The sequence below is a fragment of the Cnephaeus nilssonii genome (assembly GCF_951640355.1).
Source record: "Cnephaeus nilssonii genome assembly, chromosome: 15".
Taxonomy (NCBI): Eukaryota; Metazoa; Chordata; class Mammalia; order Chiroptera; family Vespertilionidae; genus Cnephaeus; species Cnephaeus nilssonii.
The window spans coordinates 4,522,315-4,545,962 of record NC_137086.1 but is presented as its reverse complement, the minus strand read 5'-3'; the positions used below and the strand labels follow the sequence as shown (position 1 = coordinate 4,545,962).

Here is a 23,648-nt window from a genome sequence, read left to right as displayed (position 1 = left end):
GGTCAGGAGAGAAGGTGGCGTTTTGCGGGAACGATTTGGAGGCTGAACCCAAGCTCCACATTGCGGGGAGGCAGGACCCCAGGCTTTGTTCTGCTCTGGATTCATGTCACCTTGATGTTATGTAAAAGCTTACCTTGTAATGAAAACATATCTTGAAAACATGACAAGGTGATTCATGTCACCTTGATTCTCCTGATCATTTGGAATTTTAAAGAAATCTTTTTATTGATTTCAGAAAGGAAGGGAGAGGGAGAGGTAGAAACATCAATGATGAGAGAGAATCATTGATCGGCTGCCTCCTGCATGCTCCACACTGGGGATCTAGCCCACAACCTGGGCATGTGCCTGATCGGGAATCGAACCATGACCTCCTGGTTCATAGGTCGATGCTCAACCACTGAGCCACACCGGCCGGGCTGGAATTCTTATTGGTGAAGGGAAGGCATTGCTTCTCCTGTCTCTTCAGTTCTGAGATTCTAGTAGGGGAAATGGAAGAAAAAACCCCCAAAAAACAAAAACAAACCCAAAACCATCGGAAATCTCAAATACAGGTATTGGGTTATTAAGGTGCTGATTATCAAAATTTTATAATTGTGTGATGAACTAAGAACAAGTCTCAATTCACCTGCCTAATATATATTTTATATGTGTGTATACATATTTCTGATACTGTCAGCATAATCATGCTATTTCCTTGGCATCTATATTTGATAGCTCTCTGTTGAAATGTTTAATTTTTGCTTTTGAGGAACTGCAGTCATTGGATTGGAATTACTTTCTGCCCATTCTCTATGCTTTTAACCTCTTAATTCCATAAGTGTTGGAGGTATATTATTCCCGAGCCTTTACCAGACCAGGGCATGCTCAGCATTCACAGAGCGCTGGTGGCCGTGGGCTTTGCTTCTCAAGCGTGTGGGCAGAGCTGGCCGTGGTTCAGGCCTCCCACTCTTACTTGAAGTGGGTTCAGGGAACTGTTCCCATCTGTTGAACCGAAGCAGGAGAGATCCTTCGGAGGTGATGTAATACGATTGAACACTTAACTTGAGTTGCAGTAACTGTGCTAGCGACCTTTATAATATGTTGGCAAAAGCACTCTCTCCTCTTTGTTCTAGTTCCAAAAGACCCGAAGCCCCAGTGGCGGCGTGTGGCCTGGAGCTACGACTGCACGCTGCTGGCCTACGCCGAGAGCACCGGCACCGTGCGGGTGTTCGACCTCATGGGGAGTGAGCTCTTCGTTATTGCCCCGGTGCGTACGTGCCTTCAGCCGGTAACAGGGCTTTTCAGTGTCTTTTTCGTGGAAGCACTCGAGTGAATGAATGTGAAGAGAGCGGAAGTAGAACTATAAATCTGAAGAGTAAATGGTGAACGTAAGATGTGCAGAATCTAGATAGATATGCATACATGAAATAGTTTATTCTTTGCATTTTGTAACGCAGTATCCAGATGCAGTCCACCGTTACCAACACGTGGTAGTAAGTACTGAGTGGAGTTACCAAAGGCTGTTATAAGCTTCCAGTGAGGGGAGAAGTTGGCAGTAAGTGAGCACTTTTAAAGGTCCTTTCCTTTAAAGGGAAATGGAAAGTAATCGGAGACTTTTTTTTTAGCTTTGGTTACTGCTGGAAGTAGAAATCAACAGCTGAAGGCTTCTATCTGAGTTCTGTATCTTAGAATCCTTTGAGGCCGAATGGTGGCATTACTGTTGTGTGTGTGTGTGTTTGGCTATGGATGTCCAGTGAACATAGGCTCACTTATCTAGGTGAACATCTCATCCAAGGAGGCAGCTGTGGTCCCAGCTGTGGTTGGGAGGCTGGTCTAGACTTGGTGTCTACTTGTAGGCACTCTGACTGGCAGATCAATTCTGGGGCTATGTTATGTAGAGTCACCGGGTAAGGCCAATGTCTCGGGTATCTTCCACTTATACAGATGTTAACTTCTATCTTTTCAATAACAACTTCCCCCTCTTCTGCAGGCATCGAGTCTAGCAGGCGATTTGAGCTGTGCCGTTGCTGGGTTGATCTTTCTGGAATATAAAGCAAGTGCACAGTGGTCTGCAGAACTCTTAGTCATCAATTACCGAGGAGAACTCAGAAGTTACCTTGTAAGGTAAAAGTAAAATACTTTGTTTGGGAAGACCTATTTGACAAAATAGTGTTTATTTCTCTGGCTTAGTGTTAGCTTTTGTTGTTTCTTTTTTTTCTTCTTTTCTTTCAGCATTTTATTATGGAAAATTGCAAATATAATAGGAAGTTTGAAAGATTTGTATAGTGAAAACTCAAATACCTCAACTTAAATTCTACTAGCATTTTTACTATACTTGCTGGGTCACGTTCCTATCCAGCCATTCATCAATCCTAGTTTTTAATGAGTTTCGGAGTCACTACTTAAATACATTAGTATGCCTTTCATTAATTAAACTTCAATATTTGCTTATAGTTTTCTTTCTTTTGAGATAAAATTTGCATACAACAAAATGCACAGATCTTAAGTGTACCAGCCAGTGAGTTATGGCAAATGCTTGCACTTGTGTAGTTCAAACTCCTGTTGAGATGCAGAACATTGCCATCATGCCAGAACGTCCCTCATGCCCCTTTCCAGCAAATCTCTGTCCACACGCACTCCCAGAGCAACTTCTGTTTAGACGTTTAAAGGGGGGCGGGGTGGGGAGAGGGGTGGTCGCCAGCATTCAGTCCACAGCACTCACGACTTGCTCATCCATTCTTCTGTTGGTGGACTTCTGAGTTTCCGGGTTTGGACATTGCAAATAAAACAATGGCCATTCTTGTCCAAGTCTTTATGGATACACATGTTCGTTCCCATTGGTTCACTGTCTCTGAGTGGAATTGCTGAGGGTAGATGTACTTTATCTTTATAAGAAACCACCAGACCTTTGTCTAAAGTTTTCATATCATTCACATTCCCACTATAATGTCTGAGCATCTGGTTGTTTTGCATCCTCGGCAGTATTTGGTGTTACCTGCCGTTTAGATTTAATTATAGTGAGCATTGAGTGGCATCTCACTGTGGTTTAATGGCATGTGTTTCTTTTCTTCCTCCTCCAATTAGTGTTGGAACAAATCAGAGCTATCAAGAGAGTCACTGTTTCAGTTTCAGTGGCCATTATCCCCGTGGAGTCAACACAGCGGTTTACCATCCTGGTCACAGGTACGCAAGCACTTGTTCTCACATTGGGTGGAGTAGCAGGTGGACGTGTAAATCGTGGCACAGTTTTAGAGAGAAATTGTCCGTTCTGATTCTTCTTCTTTTTTTAAATTCTCATCTGAGGATATGCTTAGAGAGAGAAGAGAGAGAGAGAGAGAGAGAGAGAGAGAGGGAGGGAGGGAGAGAGAAAGAAACATCAGTGTGAGAGACACATGGATTGGTTGCCTTTTGTACATGCTCCGACTGGGGATGGAACCTGCAACCCGGGCGTGTGCCCTGACTGGGCATCGAACTGCCACCTCCCGGTGCATGGGATAAGGCTCAACCAACTGAGCCATCCCAGCGAGGCAGTTTTCGCTATTTAAATGTGTGTATATGTTATATATGTGTTTGTGTGTGTGCGTGTATTATATGGGGACGCAAGCTAGAAAGAAGCAAGGGTCTTACAGGGTGCAGATAAAGTGATGTGGGATCCAGAGGGAGGAGAGCTTCCCTCCGTGTAGGATCGGGGGGGTGTGCAGGTGGCACTTGCTCTGGAGAATGGGTACGGTATGGGCATGATGGGCATCCCAGACAAAGTGACAGTGTGAGCAGTGACAAGAGGAAGGCAGCTACGGTGCATTTTTGTGAAATCGCAGGAGGTGTGGCTCGGCTGACACTGCAGGGTGTGTGGGAGAGGAGGAGGGGATGGGCGTGCTGGGAGATTGGGCGTTGGAAAGAGCTTGAGGTCAGCTGATGGGAAGCATTATGGGGCTGCCTGCTCTGCAGGGGAGGTACGTGTCTGAGACGAGGACATGTGATCAGGCGTGCTTTCAGGAAGGTGGACTCAGTTGGGAGACACTAGAGCCTGGGTGACTCGGGTGCTATTGGACTAGTTCAGGCCACAGGCAGCAGGACCTCTTCATTTTCTTACACAAATTGCTCTTTGTGTTTTGCCACATTTGGGGCAATGTTTATGTTTACTGTTATATCACATTTTATTATTTTTATTCTGAAGAATAGATTCTATATCTCGCATTAGAATGCCAGGTACTTGAAGGCAAAGAATGCGTCATGTACATCTTTGTCAGTCACAGCATCTGGTGTAAGCTCTGTTAATTGATACCTCGCCCTCTCGGGCTCCCTGGACCAGTAACTCTCATTTCCCGAGTGCAGAAGGAAATGGTCTCTCTGTTTTGATTTTTCTCTTCCTTCTTTCTTCTCTCTATTTGATATTCTGGTCCATCCCCCGCTTTTCTGTTTTATTTTTCTTGTCCCTTTTCAAAGAAGTATATTTTATGTCTTAATCCTTTGCGGTTTTTTCTTGTTTGTTTATGTCACACTGACTACATTGTTTGGATATTTTACAAAGGTCAATATTTGTTACCTTTTTTCCTAGCAGTATTTCAGGGGGTTAAGTGGGGTTCACTTGGGACCATAGGTTTGAAATGATCATAAAATAGTTGTTACATGATACCAGTTTGTTGTAAGTCAGATTACATTCATTATTCTGAATGCTTTCACTTTTTGGCCCAGGATCTAAACAAATTGTAGGTATATTTTTAGGGGGAGAATAGTCTTTACATATAAAGTTTGGAAACAAATATTTTATCAAACCACAGAGGGGGATCTCTTCTTGGTTCTGCAGTCATATACAGTACAATTCTTGATAGCACTCAGCGTGGGATGGATGGCCGCATTAAGGTTTCTGGATGGAAATTGTTCTAAAGCAAGGAATATGTGGAAATGCCCTGTTGTGCATGACAAAAACCTTGCTAGGTGGTTCATGTTTTCCATTAGGTGTTCTTTTTAAATGAGAGAAGCCGAAATGTTCCTCACATTTTTATTTTTGGTTGCTCTAGTAATATGAGCCTGTGATATTTATCATCCACAAGGATCTTGTAAATGTGAAATAAATCAGCCCGAGTGGAGTTGGAATAAATTGGTGATGTACAGACTCAAGGTTTTATGAAATGCATTGTTTTGCCTGATGCAGCGAGCCCTGTTGCAGAAGAGAAATCAAGGTGGTGAATGGGTGATATAAAACAGAGATGAATAGAGGCTTTGGGAGAAGCTCTGTGGATTTGTTGTTTTTGATTCTTCTTTTTTACGTTTCCTAACTCACAGCCTGATGACCTTATTTCATCCTCCCCAGACTTATCTTCTGTTCCAGTCCTGTTCCCCCTCCTACAAGCACCCCAACTCTTCCATCTTCTCTTCTGGGTGTTTAGTGTTCTCTTTGTTCTGTTGATTTTGGCTCGCATTGTGCCCTGGTTCCTCCTTAGAGAGGCAGCTTTAAACTTTCAGTACAGGTGGGCGCAGTGCTTGGAGCTGGAGGTCCAGACATAATGCCTGCTCTCTGAGTGGACAGCACTGCGGAGGACTCATGTAGTCACAGAAGAGGGCACGCCCTTGACGTGAGTTCATTCAAATACAAGACTTGATCTGTGTATGTATTTTTAAATGACATTGCTTTCAACAGTTTACTGCTTTTAAAAAAGGTTGTATTTCTAATTTCATTACAAGCAGAAGCTGACTTACTCAATTTAGAATCTCAGCAGTTCTATGGGAGCTACATAGAGATAAGTGTTTGAAGGTAACATCTCGACCCTAATTTACATCACAGCAAAGAGAAAATATAGAAAACACATCTTCTCTCTTGGGCCCTTTTTGGAAGCAACCCATGCTCAGAATCCTTGGTGACTCACATAATTGATTTTAAGTGTGTCATTCAGTGATTTTCAGCAAATGTATAGATTTGTGCAACTGCTACTACAGTCAGGTTCAGAATATTTCATTACCCCTAGAGAGATCTCCTGCTTTTGAATTTTATGGAATTCAAATCGCATCTCAGTAAAACTGTAATAAATAAAGGAGTGAATAAGGGGAAAAAAAGACCCTTTAAACAGGCTTTCATTTGAACACCTTTATCTTTGTTAAGAAAGATACTTGGGGTATGGTAAGAGAGGCACTCATGTTTCCTGCCGCCAGCGGGAGGGACCGTCACCGCGTGATGTATGTCATGGTTGTGCAAAGGGGAGTCTGAGCACTTGGATGATTTAAGTTTTTTTCTCTCTCAATCAACAATGTTTTAGGCCAAATACAGCTTCTTTAGAAAGAACTTGAGGCAATGTTTACAGGGAGTAAGAAGCGATGGTTTCAGATTGCCTTAAAGTAGATTGCAATCGGATGACAAGCTACGCTGGCCGAGAGTAGCTAGGTAATGGCATTCTCCCAGGCATGCAGTAGGGACTGCTGTCCTGGGCACGGCCAGAAGGTGGAAGAGGGCATAGTCTAAATAAAGCTGTTCTTTAGGGGAGACTGAGAAATACCTTTAAGTAAGGGCATGCTGAAGTGTTGAAGGGCTGTGCTCTGGGTATATTGGTTTGTTCATCTTACCTGGCTTTCCGATTTCCCCTAAACAAAACGTTAAGCATTTTAAATCATGAGTCTCTTACACTCATGGGATAAAGGGAGTATTCCAAATAAAGAGCTCGTACTTAGTAGGGGATCAAAAGTGTTGGGTGTGTGAATGAGCTCTCGGGTGACATGACGCTAATCTCACTGGCCCCAAATGCCAGGAAAACGGTCTTCACGTAGAATGGGAAGGGGTTCCATAGAGCACACAAGGGGCCACAGCACTCTTATCGAGGGCTCCTGCCACAAATGTTTAAATTTGATCTTGTGGCGAAGATAGTGTTGAGTCCCCTACCTGAAAGGTTCACCCAAGGGCAAGGGCAAATTTTGCTGCCCTCCGACGGGGTGGACCTTCCATCTAGACCTAGGAGATATTTTTACAAGGTAGTCACTGGACTTTCACAGCCATTACATCACCGTAAAGTGGCCTTTCTCTCTGGTTCCCAAGCCGTATGTATTCTGGGAGAATCAAGGCTCTGATATGTGGAAAGATCCACTATATTGACAGCTAGAGGAGAAGATAGGTGTAAAATGCATACTAAAGTTTTCATAAACCCCAACTGGATAAGATGAATAATTTTATGAAGGATTGCAGGGGAAGGAGCACTGTGGTCATGGTCATTGTGATGATCTCCCACTGCAGGGTGAGAGTGCACGTGGCCTTCAGTAATGCAGGGTCTATTGGCATTTGGGAGATTAATGTACAGCCTTGTGCTTGAGAGGTATGAATGTCAGTAATCCAGTTGACCTTATATTAAGGAGTTTTTCATTTTGCTTCTCAATTTCTCATTCCTCTAGCATGAGAAAATTCTTTTCATATTTCAGGTTGGTTTTTTGAAGAGAAGTGAAGCTGTTGTCTGTAGAGAAAGCTGCATTGTCTTGGTAGAGGTGAAAGCCCTTAGATGTGAATTAAGGGGCTTCTGAGCTTCACAGACTAATTTTTTGGTGGTGGTAGTGGTGGTGGTGGGGCGGGGGTGCTTTACAGGCATTTGTTTCTGGGGAGGCAGGGAAGTGAGTCTTGGCCACATCGTATGGTCTGTTTTTGACCAGAATATTAGGGATGGGTAGACATGTGTGACTCAATGTATCTTGGTTCTTAAAAAAGCAGGCAGCTGGAGGCTGTTAAAGTAGAAGACAACGCCTTATTAATTTGAACTTTTTTGGCTTAGTATTGAAAAACACTAAATTTTTTTTTGGAAATCAGCTTTCACTCATCCATCGCTCCTACATTCAGAGATTCTTTGATAGGACGGGCTAATTCTCATTATGTTACCATTGAAATTAAATGGGCCTTTTAAGATCTTTATAAATTTTTGAACCTGTTCAGTTGGTCAATCAATCAATCAGTCAACCATTCTCTCTACCCCCTCTTTCTTTCAGAGTGTTTTGGTGGTAGTTTAACTTGATATGACTTGGGCCAGATTGACTTTCTTCTTATACTCGGAGTGATGCTAGCTGGGTGGTCCCTCTTGGGAGTAGAGAGTGGAAAGAAAGGTGTTGAATCTGTTTTATAGAAATGAGGAATGATGCATACCTAGGCTCCTCTCTCCAAGACTTGATTGATCAGGTTGTTGTGGGATGGGATCCCAGCATCTGGTTTGATAAAAGCCTCTGTAGGGCATTCCGATCCCCTTTACTCCCCCCTTGAGAATCCTTGGCTAAGGCTTTGGGAGATTAAAGAAAATGAATAGGAGATAGCTTTTCCTTTGAGGTTGCCCTAGTGAGGAATAGGAGTAAATTTTACTGTAGGTGTTGCCTGCCTGTCATTGGTTATGGCTGCCTAGAACGCTACATTGAGAGGTGCCGTGGAGCCGCGTCTAGGCCATCAGGAGCTGCCGGTGTATGACACAGGTGTGCAGTAGCAGAGCTGGGCTGGGTGTTTCCTCTTCCCTAGCTCGTGAGGGGTGTGTGTGTGTGTGTGTGTGTGTGTGTGTGTGTGTACACTTACGCTTCCCCCCTCTGAGTGTTTATTGCTGGTATATAGGAATACAATTGACTTATGTGTATTGATCTTGCATCCTACAACCTTGCTGATCCTGATTATTAATTCTAGTGGATAATTAGTGGAATCCTTGGGCCATATTTTTCTCTTACCTACTCTATGAATTCTTTTTAGGCAGCTTTAACCAAACATTTAACCGCTTACGTGCATATGTGATATCTCCCAAATCTGTGTCCCATAAGTCACCCCTCGGCCACAGAGCCATTGGCCCAGCCCCACAGAACTTTTCTTGGATAGCCGGCTCACAAGTACCTCATACTCATTACGTTCTAACTGAATTGATCATATTTTACCTCCAATCCTACATTTGCTCCTGTATTCCCAAATCCTGATATATAGCATTTCACCAGGCCAAAACCTGAGATTCGCTTTCGATAACTGTCTTAACTCATTTTTATGAATCTTTAAGACTTGTTGGTTATTCTTCTCTCATATATCTCAGATTTATCGCCTCCTCTCCACTTCTGCTACCATCCTTATAGTTCAGGAACTCATTACTCCCTACCCAATTTATTATCCTGGGTGTTCCCTGCTTTCTGTCTGATCCTCCGCTAATTTGTTTTCTGTTGTGTTTCCAGCAAGGAATATAGGTCTTAAAACACAAGCCCGAAGCTTAAAAATTCATCTCTAATTTCCTTTAGCCGAGGGGAGAGAGCTACAGCTCCTGGGTTTCGTACTAAAGGCCGTTGTAGTTTGGTCTTTTGACTTCTCTAGGCTCCCGTCACAGCCCTTCATGTTCCTTTGCTCCAGACCAAGGGCCAGCACACTTCTGTAAAGGGCCAGTCGGGCTCTGTTGTAACTACTCAGCTCTTCCATGGCAGGGTGAAAGCAGCTGTAGAAACACACGCATGAACGTGTGTGAGTGTATTCCAATGCAGCTTTATTTACAGAAGTAGGTGTTGGTTTGGATTTGGTCCAGAGGCTATGGCTGCTGACTCCTGCTCTAGATAACTTCAGACATGTGTGAATTCTTGCATTTCTCAGTGTCTTTGTTAAAGCCTTCATGCTTGTTTTGTCCTCTGCCTATAAAGCCCTTCTTGCTCTATTTCTCATCTCTCTGCAGTAGAATGTCTAATCTATGCCAGCCAACCATCTATCTGAATATGGGTCCAATTCTGTTTGGAAGGTATAAAACGAAGTGTGTTGAATTTTATAGATTTCCTATACCTCTTGATTCTAAATTTCAAATTACATTTGAAGGAATTTATAACCAGGTACCACTCAATTTTAAATACATTTAATGCCTAATTATGAAATTGCCAGGAAAATGAAGTTTTGCTTTGGAACTAGCTGTCTCCGTTTCTCCATTAGTGCTTTCTCCATCTGAGAAAAATTCTCAGGTTTCGTCTTCACAACTAACGATGCAGTATAAGCAGTTTTCCTTGGTGATCCTCGAGCACGTGTCCACTCGATAGTGGGATGCTTCGGGTTTTGATTCATGGTGAACCGTGTCCTGCGGAGCTCAGCTCATGGATTCCAGCGTAATGGGGAGTGTGCATTCTCAAAGAGCAGTACCTGCCCGGCGGCCTGCGTCACCGGGAGAGGCTGTTGGAGATGCAGATTCCCTCGGCCCACTGAGTCAGACCTCTGCGGAGTAGCCCGGCAGTCTGTGCTTTCACAAGCCTCCAGAAGATTCCATGCATGCTGATGTTTGAGAGCCACTGATGGAAACCGTCATGGTTATGCGTGTTTCCTTCTTATATGCTCTTTAATACATAAAGGTAATCAGAATTTAAAGTATTGAACGAGTAACATTTTTATAGTAAAGACTATTTAAGTTATACTAAAATGAACTAAAATGGGAAACATTCCAATTATTCCAAGAGAGGAATGGCTTCTAGCTTCATAGTGGAGGGTAATGATTTTTGAGCCCTTACTTCGGTTGTAAGCATGGTCTTAAACACGTCTCAATTTTGCGACATGTAGTTCTTTCTTTATTTCCTTTTTCTTTTTTCCTTCCTTGCTGGTTGTGTGCCACAAGCACATTGGTCACTGGACAGAGCATATCAAAGGGTCTCCGATAATATTTCAGATTTCTCTCCTTGGCTTGAAGGAGTGTCAAGCCACTAGATGGCAGACTCTTCCAACAATTACTAGATTTAGATTGAAGAACCCCAATAAGCCATTTCTAATCCTTGGCAATAACTTGTAGCGCCCCGTTTAGTTCATCATTGTTACGTGTGTGTGATCCTTAGGGGCCCGCTCCTCAGATGGCCTTGCCCACCCCAATATTCCTGCCGTTCTCTCTGCTCTGCCTGCGCTCCTGCTCAGTGCCCTCCTCCCTGTGCGTTTTGGCTGCATCAGTCACAGTTCATTTTTGTTGTCTGGTACCTCTGCTCCTGCTCTGAGTTTGAGACTCTTAGAATGTCAGAGCTGGAAACGAGATTCATCCATCACGGGGCCCAGCCCCTTCATTTCTCAGCGGGGAGAACTGAAGCCGGGGAGGGTAAGCCAAGGACAAGGACTGTGTCTTAGTTATCATCGTGTCCCTGTAGTTCTCTGCACAGAGTGGGCAGGTAGGCATTTCTGGAGTGGAACAATGCTGGTAAATGCTGTACAGGACACAGGCACAGTCTCTGCCCAGGTGGCTCACCGTTTGGTCATGGCGGCATGGTTTAAAGCAGCGGTTGCCAACTGGTGGTCCGCGGACCACTGGTGATCCATGAGGTCCGAAAGGTTGGTGACTGCTGGTTTAAAGAACTGTTGCTGTATAGAGGGTGGAAGGTGGTACGTGCCTAGGAAGGGAGCAAGGTGAACCGTTTTGTGTTGTCAAGAACCCCTTTGGACGTCTGTCCTGCTGGCCTCATACAGGCTAGAAACACTTACTGTATGTCTTAAGCTTCTTTCTCTGGGCACACCATTTCACACTGGGGTCTGTGCTCTTGTACATCAGGTTCTCTCGGCTGAGAATGCTCTTATCTGCCCGGGACATGGTTTAAAGGACAGACTTTTCTCTGGCCTCTTCCTCCACGCAGTTCACCTGTCCTTTAGGCTGTGTTGCACCGAGTTCAGAGGTCGTGATGAGGTCCTGAGCAGTGGTGGTCTGCGTGGACCCGCCCTCTCCCCTGGCCTGTGCCCGTTTTCCTTCCCGGATAGGAAAACACGCCAAGGCTGTCCGAGGAAAGGAAGGGGGACAGGACCCATCGATGAAAGCTGTCAGTCCCCCCTTTGTATCCACTTATGCACACGTGGCATCCTTGTAGCTGGAGCATCAGCGTCCCCAAGTTGCCATACCATCTGGTGGGGACAATACGTGATTGGTCCATCATTCTGCCTCTTTCCCCACTTACTTTTCTGTTTGCCATGAATGGTGGAGGGGTTGTTTGGAAGCAGGTATTGAATCACTTTGTTCATTCTGATCTTTTCATACTGTGCCAATTTGATCTTTGCATGGCCATGATATTTGTGAGAATTTCATAGAGAGGAAGTGTTTTCTGGTATCAAGACTGGGCGACAATACATCTGAAATCTCAGCTCTGTATGTTTTTCAGAAGTCAGGCAACTTAAAGTTCCATATGTCTGTTTTTTAATCTGAAAATTGGATATGACATCTGTCCCCTCCACAACATAGTAGTGCAGATTAAACAATAATGCTCAATCTCCTGAGAAAATAATTACATATGTTGCACATTCATCAGACAAAAATTATTTTAGTTATCAGGATCTGCTATATCGTGGCCTTTTGGGATTTGTTGAGTTCTCAGAAACTGTTTTTATTATAATTATGTTACTGATTTTTAATGATATATTTTATGCATGACATGTTTTCTGTTTAGAAAAAAACACTGATTAAGTTTGGAAATGTAGATATTCAAAAGTACCTGTTTTGTTTCTATCTAGTCAGAGGAGTTTTTCCTGACAAGTTGACTTTCAAAATAATATTTTTTTATGAAAAATTGGAAGCGTGTTCATAGAGAGTAGGATGCCGACTCCCTTGTGTCTGCCATTCAGTGTAACGATCAGTTCATGGCCAGTCTCATTCTGTCTGTATCCCCAGTCATTTCTCCACCTGCCTGCTCCTGGGTCATTTCGAACTAAATCCTTGAAAGCATATCATTTCACTCAGTATTTCGGTTGTATATCTAAAAAATAAGGACTCTAATAAACATGAACATGAAGCCATTATCATATTCGAAGATAATTAATAATAGTCAGTGTCATCAAACATACAGATTGTGTTCTTTTTATTATTTTTTTAAATTTTTTTTGATTTCAGAGAGGAAGGGAGAGGGACAGAGAGATAGAAACATCAATGATGAGAGAGAATCATTGATCGGCTGCCCCCTCCCTGCACGCCCCCTACTGGGGATCAAGCCCGAAACTTGGGCATGTACCCTGACCAGGAATTGAACTGTGACCTCCTGGTTCATAGGTGGATGCTCAACACTGAGCACACTGGGCTCTCCTTCATTCTTTGTTCTTTTGCTGAGAGAGAGAATAAGAATAAGAGAGAGTGTTAGTTCTGAAGAAACCAGGTCATTTACACTGTAGTTTCTTACTGTCTAGATTTTTAGATCTTCCACTGTTTAGATTGCATCTTTGTAGTGCTGTTTAAAGTATTTTTGTCGACTACATTGTCTTCAAATTGCTATTTAGAGCCAGGGGAATATTATGATTTTATCTGCAGTAAATACACCTTTTTGGGGAAAATTATTTTGGTGCAAAAGAACCATTTGAGCAGAATGGCTGCTCGAGGCAAGGACTGCTCATACTGCTAGCGTGACTTTGGACCCAGGTCTCCTTCCCTGGTGAACGGGGCTAATTATCCGTTCGCTCTGAGGACGGGCCTGGGTAGAAACAGCCCTAATAGGTTTGCTGCAGGCCGTCTTCCCGAAGTTTGTTGCTTGCAGCTGGCGGTGATGTACACTTGTTAGAGCCGTATATAAAAGCAACAGGAACGTGGCTGCGAGCGACGGCCCCAGTTGTATTTCTGGGAATAAGGCACATTTCCAATACTTCATGAATTTTGAGATTTTGAGTGGGGCTGAGCTCTGTGGCTAAACCTAGAAGGATTTTACGCAGTTTTGAATGATTTACATTTGAGAGTATGTGGTAGAGATGATTTTTTTTTTTGATGGTTGCTGTTCGCTTAGTCAGAAAGTAAGTGATGAAATGAGGAGAGACGGTGGTGGAGTTAGAGTCCGACAGGCCGCCTGGGGCTGGGAGAGGAGCGAGGTGCACATAGATTTCTGGGTTTGCTCTAACAGATGCCGCACACGTGGTGGCTTAGAACACGTTGACTGGGTGACAGTCGTGGGGTGAGAAGTCCCAGATGGGTCTCGCTGAGCTAAAACCAAGGGGTCAGCGGGGCTGTTCTTTTCAGGAGGCCCCGGAGCGTCCGTTTCCTCGCCTTTTCCAGCTTCCCGAGGCCGCCCTGCTTCCTTGGCTCGTGGCCCCTGCCTTCCGAGCCGCCTGGCCTCACGTCGCTCTGGCACCGACGCCCTTCCTCCTCTTCTGTCTTTAAATACCCTCACGGCACCCCATGCTCTGCTGCGATCCACACACTGTGTGTCTGTTTGGTAAAGTTTATTGTGTTGATAGTTTCTTTGCTATCAGTGGCCAACCTTAAGACATTTTTTCTCATTTCTAAGTCCCCATCTGGGTTGAGGTGCTGAATTGTGTAACCCTTACCCTGCGTAAGGGAAGGTGAAATTCTAATGGAAAAACCTGGTTTTCTTTGCTTGCTTCTTCTAAAATATTTACCTTCTAAGTTTGGTACATAGTGATTTGACTTGAGTTTTCTTTGGGAAGGTAACTGTTTCTGCTTGCTTTGTTTCGATGTTGTCTTGTTTATATTGGCAACTTAGTGATTCTTTTCCTTTTTCTCTCTCTCAGACTTCTGCTGGTTGGCGGATGTGAAGCTGCCGAAGTGGGCACCTCGAAAGCGTCCAGCGCTGGCCTCTCCGCCTGGAGGGTGCTGTCAGGGTCGCCTTACTACAAGCAGGTCACCAGCGGCGGCGACACGGTTGCTGTGGTGAGTCTCAGCTCCGCCCTTTCACTGTGCTGCTGGGCCTCGGGCAGACGCCCTGGGCAGGATAAAGAGGAGGAAATAATTTGTCCTGAAGGAGGAAAATGACTTAATGCTAGTGACCTGTTAGTGCTCCTTTCACTAAATTTATGAAATTTATCTCAAGCATGTGGTAGGTGACTTATCTTCATTGTCAGGAAGCAGTCAGCCTAACCGTAGTCGTGTTACTTGAACTTGCTTATTTGGACATTTATCATGTTTTAAGCACTTTTCTGCCTGGCAGCTGTGCTGAGTGCTGCTCTGTGTATTAGCTCATTTAATTATCAGCGACCCTTGCAGGTAGGGATTGGTACTACCCACGCCTACTGATGAGCCATGAGGTAGGTCAGCTGCGAAGCCCGTCGTAGGACCGTGTGGGCAGGTGCACCTGACAGCGTGAGCGGGCTGGGGAAGGGGCCGTCAGGGAGTCCATCGCAGACCACGAGGCCTGCACTGGCCTTGGCTCTGTGACCCTCTGTGCGTTCACTCTGCGGCTCACTGTGTGTGCGTCTTCCCCCTGCCCCGCAGCTTCGGTCCTGGCATCTCTTTAAAGACGGTTGCCGGTGCACCGACAGAGTAAGTGGGGAAGGGAAATATCGATTGCCAGCTGAATGCTGTGCCGTACGATTGACTTCTTGAGATGCTGCAGGTGCATTTTCATTACGTTAGTGGCTTTTACATATGTCTCGCAGCTAAACTTATGGTCATTCTCCATGGCCTTCCCGGCCTCAAAGCCACCTGCGTTATAGGGTTCGTTCCTTTGTCAGGTGGCAGACATCGTCCTCATGGAACCTCCTCTGATTGTTTGCTTAAGGTGGCTATTGTGTTGGGGTGGATATTGACCGAAAAATGCTGCTGACGTATATTCTAGTCTCTTGCAAGGCTGCTAGGTTGTAAAACAGACTGTACAAAATTCAATATATGCATTGACCCAAGTTTCCAAATTAATGCTGTGTCATCTGTGCGATAGTTTGTTTATTTGTTTGTTCAACATGGCATCACTGCGCCAGGTAATAGAAGGAGAAGGTAGGAGCCCTCCGGCGCTTTGCTGCTCTGGAGGGTACAGCCCAGCCCAGAACTAAGGGCCATAAGCTGAACAGGTGCCAGGCGGGAGTTCAGTTCCTGGGAGGAAAGGAAGAACCCAGGCTCAGGGTCCTTTGTATGTTGTTTGGCCATTTTGCTTGGAGGCCTTGAAGATTTTCTTTCTCTTTGAAATCTACTAGCTTTCCTAGGCTGTTTCTTAGAGTTGGTTATTCTGGGTTTATGTTCCCAGGGTACCTCTTTCATTGTATAGATTCAGATTTTTTCTGTTTCTGGGAAATCCTTGTGGATTATAAATTTGAAAGTGATTTTCCACAGGCCTCAGACCCTTTGTGAGTTTCCTTTGTCCGGCCTCCCTGGGTCCTTTAATGTCTTTTCATTCTGCTTTCGCTCTCCACCAGGCGTTGAAGTGGGCCTGGGTGGGGGTCGTGGGGACATGACAAGAGCAAGTGAGATGACACCCTGGGATTTGGTGATTTTTCTGTTTCTCCTTAAAGTTATTATGAAGATGGCTGTCCTCAGTCTTCAGTTTAAGCTGTGGTGTGGTTTTTATGTAAATTAGTTCTCCCTTCTTGTTCTTTCTTGTCATTGGAGAAAATGTTGGGAGTTAGGCCCGTGGTCGGCAAACTGCGGCTCGCGAGCCACATGCAGCTCTTTGGCCCCTTGAGTGTGGCTCTTTCACAAAATACCACAGTCTGGGCGAGTCTGTTTTGAAGAACTGGCGTTAGAAGAAGTTTAAGTTTAAAAAATTTGGCTCTCAAAAGAAATTTCAGTCGTTGTACTGTTGATATTTGGCTCTGTTGACTGATGAATTTGCCGACTACTGAGTTAGGCTGTCAATAATGTCTTCAGCTACTCAGTTCTGTTAGGAAAATTTTAACTTCAACAAATAGTACCCCCCCCTCCTTTGCCTTTTTCTTTGAAAATAAGTAAAATTCCATTATGTTAACCATTAGCCGTTTTGAAGTATACAGTTCGTGGCGTTTAGGACATTCATAATTTTGTGCAACCATCAACTGCCTAGTTCCAGAACATCTTCATCACTGGCAATCACTAGTCTGCTTTCTGTTTCTATGGATTTACCCATTAATGTTTCATGTGAATGGAATCATGCAATGTGGCCATTTGTATCTGGCTTCTTTCATTTAGCATAATATTTTCAAGGTTCATCCAAGTTGTAACATGTATCAGCATTTCTGTCCTTTTTCTGACTGAAGAATATTCCACTGTATACATATGCTACATTTATCTACCCATTCTTTAGTTCATGGGCATCTGAGTTGTTTCCACTTTCTGGCTGATATGAATAGTATTTCTATAAAAATTTGTGTACCAGTGTTTGTTTGAAAACATATACAGACAGTCTTTGGGTTACGTCGGACTCAAACACATCATTTCGTGGTTATGTCGCCATCTCCCATTTATTTATAAAAAAAAAGTTCCATCATTTCGAAGTCTGTACATATGTGCTTTATGTTTTTTATTATTTATTTACCACAAGTAAAGGTCAGGAATTGTTATCTTTCTTTTAAATTTTTTTACTGTTTCACTTCATTACTGCTGTGTATGTGCTCCATGTGAATGACGGAGGTGCTTATGTAGGTGGGAAAATTGCGTTACGTCGCCTGTAGGAACGGATCTCCGATGGAACCCAAGGACCTCCTGTGTTTAATCATTTAGGGTATATACTTACATGGAGTTGCTGGGTCCCATGGTAGTTCTAAGGTTAATTTTTTGAGGCTCAGCCATACTTTTCCACAGCACCGTACCATTTTATAGTCCCACCAACAATGTGCTAGTGTTCCAAGTTCTCTACGTCTTCAGTGACACTTGTTATTTTCCATTTAAAATAATGCCTATCTCCCTCTCTTGCTTTTGTAAGTATATTTATTAAATCTAAAGACCAAAATAATCTTGTGTTATTTCAAATGCTGGTTTCTAAATGATGATTACTTTTCTGGTATTTTTCAAGTATAGAATTAATTCCTTAATGAATGAAATTTCTGTTGGAAGTTTGATCTTTTCCAGAGTAGTGTTAGGATAGAATGATAACCTGGGGCAGCGTCTTTGAGTAGAGCTTGGAGGAGATTCTAATTTGCATAGATTGTATTAGGCTTATTATGTATGTATTTAAAAAGCATTTGATTATGGGTGTGCAGTATTTGTAAGATTTCCCGCTTGGTGGATTTTTTTTTTCCCAGATAAAAACTGTCTCACCGATATCTCTGACACCTACCGATGATCTTCTTCTTCTTTTTTTTTTTTTAAATATACTTTATTGATTTTTTACAGAGAGGAAAGGAGAGGGACAGAAAGCCAGAAACATCGATGAGAGAGAAACATCTATCAGCTGCCTCCTGCACACCCCCTACTGGGGATGTGCCCGCAACCAAGGTACACGCCCCCGACCGGAATCGAACCTGGGACCTTTCAGTCTGCAGGCCGACGCTCTATCCACTGAGCCAAACCGGTTTTGGCTCGATGATCTTCTTAACAATTTCTTTAAATACTAGATTTGCTGTGGTTTTCAGTTTATGATAAAAAGGACTTTTTACAATGAGAAAACATTAATCTTTCTTTGTTTGATGTGCCCTTATGTTGTAGGTACCAAAGACACTGGGATTATTAAGGATGCTAAATGTCAAGTTATACAGTCACCCCGGACAAGAACAGGTAACTCACAAGCTTAACCTATGCTTCTCAAATATGTTCACCAGCGTACCATTAAGGGCACCATTGAATGAACCTTGAATGTCACAGATCTTCCTCTGGATGTTCTCTTAATTGTACACTGTGTGCTCATATGCAGCAGTAAGAATTCATGGAGGTGTTCACTGAAGATTTGTATATCTTACTATTTTAAAAAAATCCCTGCAGGCATTGTGGTGTCTGGGGAAGGATTTATGAAACAAGCTTGAAATGTGGATATTTGTTTAAGCTGGTTATTGGGTCCATGGGTACTCATCTACACTAATAAAAGAGAAACATGCAAATTGACCATCACTCTGCTACACCCACCATCCACGCCCACCAGCCAATCAGGAACGAGTATGCAATTAACCCAACAGAGATGGTGGCAGCCACAGAGCCGTAGGGAGCAGGAGGCTTGGGTTGCCCCCAGCGATGGAGGAAGCCAAGCTTCCCATCCGCCCTGGCCTGCCCTGGCATCTGCTCAAGGCTACAAAGTTTCAATTACAGAAGATAAATAAATCCCAGATACCTGCTTCCAGCTAGCCCTGGCCTCCGCTCAAGGAGGTGCTGAAAAAAAAAAAAAAGAAAAAAAGGAGGGGCTGGGAGCATGGATCACCGGGGGGCAGCTCCTCACCCAGGCTGGCCACACTCCCATGGGGTGAGGGTCTGCACTGGGGGGCTTGACCAGCCTGAAAACTCACCCACGTCACCTCATGCCCCAAGGAAACCCCCACCCTGATCCGGGACACCCTGCAGGGCAAACCAGCCAGCCCCCACCTGTGCACCAGGCCTCTATCTGTACTAATAAAAGGGTAATATGCTAATTAGACTGGGAGACCTTCCAGGAGACCTTCCAGATGTTCTTCCGGACAAAGCCATGGTGGCGGGGCCAAGGTAGAGGCGGTTAGAGGCCAAGAGGGGAGGGCAGTTGTGGGTGATCAGGCCAGGATGGGATGGCAGTTGTGGGTGATCAGGCTGGTGGGGGGGTGGGGCTGTTGAGGGTAAGCAGACCAGCAGGGGGCCAGTTAGGGGCGAGCAGGATGTCAGTGGGGGTCAGTTGGAGGTGATCAGGATAGCGGGGGTGGGGCAGTTTGGAGTGAGCAGGTCAGCAGGGGGGCAGTTGGGGGTGAGCAGGCCAGTGGGGAGGGAAGGTAGGATTGAGCAGGCCAGCAGAGGGGGCAGTTGCGGGTGAGCAGGCTGGCAGGGGGGGCAGTTGGGGGCGAGTACACTGGCACGGGGGGCAGTTGGGGGTGATCAGGCTGGCAGGGGGGCATTTGGGGGCGAGCAGGCTGGCAGGCAGAGTGGTTAGGGGCAATCAGGCAGGCAGGCAGGCAGGTGAGCAGTTAGGAGCCAGCAGTCCCGGATTGCGAGAGGGATGTCCGACTGCTGGTTGAGGCCCGATCCCTGTAAACCGGCAGTAGGACATCCTTTGAGGGGAACCCAGATTGGAGAGGGTGCAGGCCAGGCTGAGGGATACTCCCTCTCTCCCCCATGCACGAATTTTGTGCACCGGGCCACTAGTTATACTATAATTTCAACTTTTGTTTGATTGCAAATTTCTACAACAAAATGCTTAAAGAGGAATGATAAGTTTGCAGTATGGATATCATAGTATCAAATGAAACTAAGGGGGTCAAGAACCCACCCCATTAAAAGCAATTGTTATATTTAGTTAATACAGTTATTGCTTAAGTGTCCACACAGAAAGGAAGGCAAGGAGGGAGAGATTAAATCAAAAGAAAATTTCGCGTGTTCATTCATTATTTTCCTGGTCACCGTGTTGTTGGTAAATTATTCATACTATTGCATTCAGTGTACATTTTTCTGTTTGTTGTTATTAAATAGATTCATAAACTTTCTTCTCGCTTTGAGAGCATTTTTAATGGAGTTGTTTAAGGAAGCCTTGGTAATCTCTGGGAGTTACCACATAGGTCACACGTGACTAATTATTTTGATGACAAAAACAGTAAAGGGTACCTGATCATAATTTCTACGGGGAGCATGCCTGTGACTACTAGAAAGGCATGCCCAGCTGGCAGTAATCTTGGTGCAGCAGAAGTGACAGACGGGGGTCGGAGACTGCACCCCGTTCAGGTTCTGCTGTCTGCACTGAATGCTCTTCCGTTTCTTCCTTTGGAAACGCCAAAGGACGGTGAGAGATGCGTCAGCTCCTAAGCGTGCATGCTTCTGAGGCTCACTTTATGCAAAACCATAGGCTTGTGAACTAGAGCTGTGGGAGGAAGATGCCTGGTCCTTCTCCTTCTACCCCGGCCTGTCTCCATCACGGAAGGGAGGTGCAGTAGTCAAAACTTTGCCTGGAGTGCTTTTGCTTTTGTTGCCTCTCTTTCCCAGGCATTTGTATTTTAATCTTTCTGATATTTAGTTTTGGCTTTCTGGTGTAGAGCGTTCTATCCAGGTAAGGTGAGATTAGAGGATGCTAATCTTCAGTGAGATTAGCACATCCTGATGTCTTCTTCTGTCTACTCATCCAGCAATTTCCTCACGTCCTCCAATTGTTCTGTTTGTTTATGACGGTAATGTAGATAACATGGTGAATTGAGTCAGGTGTAATTCTGGATTTTTGGTACAGTCACGTTTGGGTTTTAGTTCTGTAGCTGATATTTGGCACTGTTCTTGGGCCTTCACAGGGAATGGTGGGGGCATGACCCTCCTAAGGGCACGAATGCTACCTAGTCCTGCCCGATTATTACCGCCTGGGGATGCCAGATTTTCTAAGGGTTCAGGAGAAGTAAGGTTCTGGGCTGCCATTTTCAGGTCTGTTTCAGTCTCGTGGGTAAACTACCTTAGAGCCTGTCCTTCATCCACGCTGCCTGGGAAGAAGATGTCCAGTTAGTGTGCTGGATTCTTCGGAGTCTGTTGTCGGTGGTAGGCAGGTGATCTCTGCTTGTGTGGTTCCTCTCGTGGTAGCTGAGCAAGACTGGTTTTCTCGTAGGAAAGGCCTGAGATTCTTTGAATGAGTAGGACTTGAAAGGTAAGATTTTCTCTGTGTACCCTGAGGTTGGCCACGTAAAATCAGTGAATACACGGTTTCTCTCCTCTGTCAGCAATTACTAGTAGTCTTTAAATGGGGTCATTTGCCAGCTTAAACATTCATAGTGCTCCCCAAGTTAATAAATGCCTTTCTTCCCCTGGCCGCCGTAGCATCACCTCTTCCCTTCTGTCTCTTTCTTCCTTCTCCTCCCTTACCTTCTCTTCTAAGGCATGATTTATGCCTGTCTATGATGGATAGCATATGCCAGACATTGTGTACAGACAGAACTTTGTAAAGATGTGGACCCAAAATTCAAGAAATTCACAATCTACTTAACATCAACCCATAAAAGTTATTGAGAACTTGTGGTAATTGATGCGTGGTATTAAGGAATATTTTTATAATGATATCGTATTTGGTTTTGGGGTGATATGGAAATTATTACACTATAAAATAGATGTAAAAATCCTCCCTAAGGGCAGGAGTCCTGTTTCTATATGCCGGAGCACATTTATAATGTCATGAAGCTGCTGGAACCCTTAATTACGAGAGATCATTGATGACATGGCACCCTCTGAAGTGTGTTATTAAATTCTGGAAGTCATTTCTACTGAGCTGCAAGCCCTCGCCCTGTCATTAATGTGATACAATTTCTGTGTAGGATGGGATCTTTAAGATGAGCCTCTCTCCCGATGGGACCCTCCTGGCGGCCATTCACTTCTCAGGGAAACTAAGCATCTGGGCCGTCCCATCCCTGAAGCAGCAAGGCGAGTGGAATCAAAGTGAGCAGGTACGTCTCTCACTTCTGAGCTTAGAATGCCTCTCGCTTAAGGGTGAGCACTGGTAATGCTGATTTCATTTTGTAGGTATCTTACTGTAGTGCACTACATAGTTTATTCTCATCATTCCAAACTTTAGTTAAGTTATATTCTAAGTGTAGTAGGACAGATAAAAACTAGAGCAGCACTGTGTACTGATGTTAATTTCCAGTGTAGTCCACTCTGAATACGGAGTGTGATCTGTCCATTAATTCTCCATTTCCCCCCTTTTCTCCTTCCAGAAATACAGAATAGAGATGTTAGTTTTTTAAGCAAAAGTCAACTAATGTGATTAAAGCTTTGGAGGGTCAGTATTCTAAAAGCATTACAATTCTTCCCAAATTTTGCAATGCTAGTAATACTGGACTTACTTATTGGCTTGAAGGGAGTTATCACTCAAAAAATGGATAGTGAAGATACTGAGAAAGATAGAACTGTTAACTTTTTAATGTCTTACAATGACAGGTTTTTAAATGACTGAGTTGTTTCGGAACAGAATCAACATCAGTTATAATTTAGAATCATGATGGGCAAGCGAGGTCGGCTTGTAGAATGCCATGTATTGTGGTAGACTGAAGATTTAAAGAAAATCTTCTCAATTGCATATAGTTTATGTTACAGAGCTTTTCCTCTTATCAGGGTTATTGTACATTTCAGCACTTTAAGGGTTAATTTCCCTTCTTTCATTTTCCCGTTCCCCTTTGCCTGTAGAAATACCTTGTCACCAGCTTTGGTGGATAGTTTTGTAATTCGAAGATGAGAGCATTTTCCCTGAATGATATGAATGGAGTGATGTCCTTTGTGAGAGTTCTTTTAAATTTCATTTCACCAGTTTAATTGCACTATTAAAATCATTCTTAATAAACTAACAGCATTTTTTTTTTCATATTAGTAGAGGAAAAGAGAAAGTGTCTCTACATTTTCTTTACTCTTTTCACAGACTAAGTTTACTCATTTTTGCTATTCAGTTCTTCGATATTTTCAACACAAGTTTAGGAAGATTATTTTTCCCCTTAGCTCCTACCTTGAATTTAATTTGGCCTCTGCATCTCTACCACTCTCTCTCACTTACCGAGTCTACAACTTGTTCTAAATGGGAGAAGTGCTCCTTGGTCTTTGGCCTTGGTAGCTAACTATAAGGGACAGTCTCTCTTGAAATTATAGCTAATCTGACTATATCTTCACTCTAGAAGGGGAATGGGTTAACTCTCAAAACTGTTCCTTTAACGTGTTTTAGCTAAGCATGCCAGAGAATGGATCCAAAAGGTGCCTGTATTTTACATGGTGATAACGTGTTCAGCTTTTGTCATTTGGGAAGATCCTGATATTCTATTTTATGTGGGAAATTTTACATTTGGGCAAATTTTTTCTTAAATGGTGAAAAATTTTCATATTAAAGGCATTTCCCCTCTCCCTGACTTTCTGTTTTCTTAAATTATTTTCTTTCACCTAATAGAAAGCACACTTAATATTTCATCTCATGAATACCCTAGGATGTCATATATGAAGCATAAGAGCTATTCGAGCAAAAACCCATTAGTA

At 43.9% G+C, this 23,648-nt stretch overlaps 1 protein-coding gene across 2 annotated transcripts in view; it reads left to right on the top strand.

Annotated features, from left to right (window-relative positions):
• The window catches only part of NBAS (NBAS subunit of NRZ tethering complex), a 206,444-nt gene that overhangs the window by 17,381 nt on the left and 165,415 nt on the right, over window positions 1-23,648 (top strand). For both annotated transcript variants that reach the window (XM_079792004.1, XM_079792003.1), the window contains exons 7-12: window positions 1,113-1,246; window positions 1,970-2,103; window positions 3,064-3,162; window positions 14,393-14,531; window positions 18,210-18,278; window positions 21,950-22,078. In XM_079792004.1, coding sequence (XP_079648130.1) covers window positions 1,113-1,246; window positions 1,970-2,103; window positions 3,064-3,162; window positions 14,393-14,531; window positions 18,210-18,278; window positions 21,950-22,078 — 704 coding nt within the window. The remainder of the gene's footprint in view (window positions 1-1,112; window positions 1,247-1,969; window positions 2,104-3,063; window positions 3,163-14,392; window positions 14,532-18,209; window positions 18,279-21,949; window positions 22,079-23,648) is intronic.